The sequence below is a fragment of the Aplysia californica genome, unplaced genomic scaffold (genome assembly GCF_000002075.1).
Source record: "Aplysia californica isolate F4 #8 unplaced genomic scaffold, AplCal3.0 scaffold00776, whole genome shotgun sequence".
NCBI lineage: Eukaryota > Metazoa > Mollusca > Gastropoda > Aplysiida > Aplysiidae > Aplysia > Aplysia californica.
In genome coordinates this window covers 18,330-23,123 of record NW_004798046.1, presented here as the reverse complement: position 1 = coordinate 23,123, position 4,794 = coordinate 18,330, and the positions used below count along the sequence as shown (strand labels likewise).

General features: G+C 45.8%; 1 protein-coding gene across 1 annotated transcript in view; it reads left to right on the top strand.

The window, feature by feature from the left end:
• Positions 1 to 4,794, top strand: part of LOC101846608 (syntaxin-binding protein 1) — a gene marked incomplete at its 5' end in the record, with an annotated part of 28,598 nt that overhangs the window by 12,213 nt on the left and 11,591 nt on the right. The window contains 1 exon segment of the mRNA XM_013088619.1: positions 411 to 520. Within this exon segment, the coding sequence (XP_012944073.1) occupies positions 411 to 520 (110 nt within the window).

Sequence of the window (4,794 nt, the reverse complement as noted above, 5' to 3'; positions counted from 1 at the left end):
AGCAGAGTAAGCCTGCTTCCCAGTTTGGACTTCTCTGATGACATCCACCCCTTGGCGCTCACATGACCTTATGCAGTTGTGAGTGCCGTAAAACCTTACCAAAACAAACAAATCATGCGCTGAAAAGCAAATGTAAAGTGAACTCCAGTTTGGTTTTCTCTCTTTTCTCAGTGATATGTTGTGGCGTCGGTGGCCTAGTGGTTAGGCTACCGGACTCGTAATCGTGAGATTGCTGGTTCGGGGGTTCGAGCCTCAGCTCGGTCCGACGTTGTGACCTTGGGAGAGACACTTTACACTAATTTCCCATTTGGCTTGGTCCTTTCGGAGACGGAGGTTAAACTCGGAGGCCCCGCCTCTTAAATAACCTAATAGTGTTGATAGGGGCGTTAAACCTGTACAATTTCTTTCAGGGATATCTGAGGAAAACCTGGCAAAGCTGGTCCAGCACGCCCAGATCCCGATGGAAGAAAAGTGCATCATCACCAACACGCAGAACTTGGGGGTTCCCATCATCCAAGACGTAAGTTTGTCTTGACCGTAGTCGCTGACCTAGTGCTAGTGCCTCCTAGTTAGATATCTGTGTGTGTGTGTGTGTGTATGTGTGTGTGTTCCTCTGCTGTCTGTTTCTCACTCGTTTGTGTGTGTGTGTGTTCCTCTGCTTTCTTTGTCTCACTTGCGCGCGCGTGTGTGTGTGTGTGGTTTGTTGTGTTATTAGTTTAGCTTCATCATAGTCACAGACCTAGCGCTAATGCCTCGTAGTTAGCTGTGTGTGTGTGTGTGTATGTGTGTGGTTTGTTGTGTTTTTAGTTGTGTTATTAGTAGAGATTTTGTGATGGATTTCTGCGGTAGGAGAATGCGTATGAGTTTCTTTTGTGACTTACTAGCTCTCTGTCTGACGTGTGTCGTACACTGCATCTCTTAAATGTGTCCTGCATCTGTCACATGTGTCATACACTGCATCTCTTAAATGTGTCCTGCATCTGTCACATGTGTCATACACTGCATCTCTTAAATGTGTCCTGCATCTGTCACATGTGTCGTACACTGCATCTCTTAAATGTGTCCTGCATCTCTCACGTGTGTCTTATGTGTGTCGTTCACATGTGTTGCACAATGCATCTTGTCACATGTGCCGTACACTGCATCTCTCACATGTGTCGTACAATGCATCTGTCGTGCACTTGTGTTATACACTGCATTTGTCACATGTGTCGTTCATCGCGCACATGTGTCAAGTCATGTGTGTTGTTCACGTGTGTCATACACTGCATTTGTCACATGTGTCGTTCATCGCGCACATGTGTCAAGTCATGTGTGTTGTTCACGTGTGTCATACACTGCATTTGTCACATGTGTCGTTCATCGCGCACATGTGTCAAGTCATGTGTGTCGTTCACGTGTGTCGTACACTGCATCGTCTCGTGACCAGTCTCTGCGCTAACTGCCTGTGCCCTGTGACCCAATGGGCATGCCTGGGTTTTTGTTGTTTTTTCGTACGGGAAGAGACGTAGAGGATTGTGGGGGGAGAGATTTGTTCTTATGGGTTGTTGTTAAAACCACGTGTTTTAGTTCCTCTCTATGAACTGAGTGGGGTATATGTCATGTTTACGTAATTTAGGTCACTTTGTGGGCCAAGCTTTTTGAAAAACGTGACATCACTTACTGTCAGTTTCGTGCGGTGGGTAAAAATAGATTTAACTGTCTGTGAATTATATTTTTCCATGAGCTGATTGGTGACAAATTGTGGGTGGTTGGCGGATGCTCTGGTGTGGTTTGCTCCTTCTTTCCTATCTGTTGTCCTTATCTCTCCTCCTCCTTTTTTATGTTTGTTACTCTCTAATCTTTGGCGCTTATATGACCTTATTGTGTTGCAAGTGCTTTAAAACTCTTACTAAAACTAAATGTATTGTTTTGTTTTTGTATTGACTGTGTGTTGTAATTGTTTGGTGCAGCGGTGTGTTTGTTGCGACTGCAGTGTCAACCATTGTTTGTTGTTGTTCAGCGTACGCCACTCGTCCACGAATGATGAATGCTGCTTGTTTCCCTGGCGGCCACGGTTTTGCGTCTCTGGCGCGTCGCTCCGTTCTGTCTGTTGACCTTCACCTGGTGCACGTGTCTGGATTCCCTCACCTGGTGCACGTGTCTGGATTCCTTCACCTGGTGCACGTGTCTGGATTCCTCTAGAATTCTTGTGTAGCACCGTGCGGCACCTTTCTGTATGCCCCTTCATTACCACTGTTTAGGGGTGCCACTTGGGGGACTATTTTACCGTAACCACCAATCTCCGAAGCCACTAGGGCTATTTCAATTTTGTTTCCATTGTCAAAGTGCTGTGGTGTGGTTTGCTCCTTCTTTCCTATCAAACGTCTATCGTCCTTATCTCTCCTCCTTCTTTGTTGTGTTTGTTACTATCTTGTAACGCCTCTAATCTTTGCCACTTAAATGACTTTGTTGTGGTGCAAGTGCCGTAAAACTCGTACTAAAACTTCAAAAAACCCTGTGTTCCTACAACTCTACTGTCCCGTGTGAGAATCTTGTACCCTGGCGTGTCGTTGTGGACAGCACATGTGGCAGGAATGTTAACCTCCCTGTGAAGGGTGTAGGTTCGGGGCTAGATGGAAGTGGCACCTCTAATGACTTTTGTGGCTGTGTTTTGTCTCCTTTCTCTGTGTTTTCTCAAATGAATTTTTTGATTTGAAAACTTCAAGGAAAGTCTAGAGGATGATATAGTTGCCATAGTACAAGATATTGTAGAGGTAAGCTGCTTTGTACAGATCTCTTTTCCTTGTGCGCCGGCAAAGATCGTACATAGCAAGATAGTTCACTCAGCCCAAAAAGTGTCTGCGGAAGTCCGCCCATTGGTTCAGACGATGCTGCAGTCTTTGTTTTGAAGCTCTCTTTTGTTTCTCCAGAAAAAGAATAGGAATAGCACAGTTTGTTCGTTTCACTTTTATTGTATTTCACACAAGTAGGATAACTCTGTTCGCAAAGTCCGCACTTTTTCGAAGAGGGCGCAGCCGAATTTTGGGGACACTTTTTGAATTGGCTCAAAGAGAGGAGTGAACTATCTTGTTATACCCGATCTTTGGCGTTGGTGAAGTCTTGTGAGAGTCGTTATTGGTGCGGTGGCTTGAGTTTGTCATGTGCTGTTTGGTGCGGTGGCTGGAGTTTGTCATGTGCTGTTTGGTCACGTGCTGTTGGATGGTCTTGTAATGGTCTTGTTGGTAGGTACAAGTTATCTGGTGTCCTCGTTTCTGGTGGGTCGAGGGTGTCACTGGTAGGTCCTACTTCTTTACTTTCCTTCTTTTGTTTCTGTGTGTGTGGGTGGTTGGAGGGTGTCGCTGGTAGGTCCTACTTCTTTACTTTCCTTCTTTTGTTTCTCTCTGTTTGGTGGGTGGTTGGAGGGTGTCGCTGGTAGGTCCTACTTCTTTACTTTCCTTCTTTTGTTTCTCTCTGTCTGGTGGGTGGTTGGCGGGTGCTCTGGTGTGGTTTGCTCCTTCATTCCTATCAAACATCTATCGTCCTTATCTCTCTTTCTTCTTTTTTGTGTTTGTTACTCTCTTGTAACACCTGTAATCTTCGGCACTTATATGACCTTATTGTGTTGCGCAAGTGCCGTAACTCTCTTACTAAGACAAAGGAGGGTGCCAACAGTAGGCTGTTTCTTGTTCTTCCCTCTGTTCTTTCTGTCTGCCTGTCCTTCTCTTTCTCAGCCCACTGTGCCTGTTGTTGCGTAGATGTGCTTCTATTTGTGCCGACAAATCAGCCTACGCCCACTGTGACTGTTTCCTGGACTAGATCTGTGTTGTTTGTTGTGATCCTCGCTGACGCCAACAGCTGAGGGTAGGCTCAACAGAACGCGACCTCAGTGCTTTCTTGTCCTATCTCCATTTTTTTAAACAGTGAAAATGTAACTTCTTCTGAAGCTCACTCTTTTTTATGAACTGTTTTCACTGTTATGAAAAATGGAGATAGGACAAGAAAGCACTGAGGTGGCGAGAAAGTTGAGCTGTTTCCCTTTTGGCGTCGTCTTTAGTGTCGTGACTTCCCTCGGACATGATGTTTGGCGTCATCTTTAGTGTCGTGACTTCCCTCGGACATGGTGTTTGCCCCACTGTGTGCCGATGTCACTAGAGAGCTTCCTGCCACCGCCGCCATCTTGTCGGTCGTTCTGTCTTGTGGCATCAGTGTTGTGAGCCCCCCCCCACCCCGTGTATCCCCTGTGTATCTCTCGTGTATCCCCTGTGTATCTCTTGTGTATCCCCTGTGTATCTCTCGTGTATCTCTCGTGTATCCCCTGTGTATCTCTTGTGTATCTCTCGTGTATCCCCTGTGTATCTCTCGTGTATCCCCTGTGTATCTGTCGTATATCCCCTGTGTATCTCTCCTGTATCCCCTGTGTATCTCTCCTGTATCCCCTGTGTATCTCTCCTGTATCCCCTGTGTATCTCTCGTGTATCCCCTGTGTATCTCTCGTGTATCCCCCTCTGCGTTCCCCCCGTGTGCCCTTGCCATAGGTCTTGTCGTGTGTAGTGTGTTTAGAAGTGCAGTCAAGACTTGTCGTGTTGTGTCGTGCCTGCTCGCGACCTGTACTTTCTTGTCCTGTCTCCATTTTTTTTAGCATTGAAAACGTGACTTTTTCTTAAGCTCACTCTTTTATGAACTGTTTTTACTGTTTAAAAAAAAATAATTTAAAAATGGAGTGGGTGGTTGGAGGGTGCTCTGGTATGGTTTACTTCTTCTTTCCTATCAAACATCTATCGTCCTTATCTCCCCTTCTTCTTTTTTTGTGTT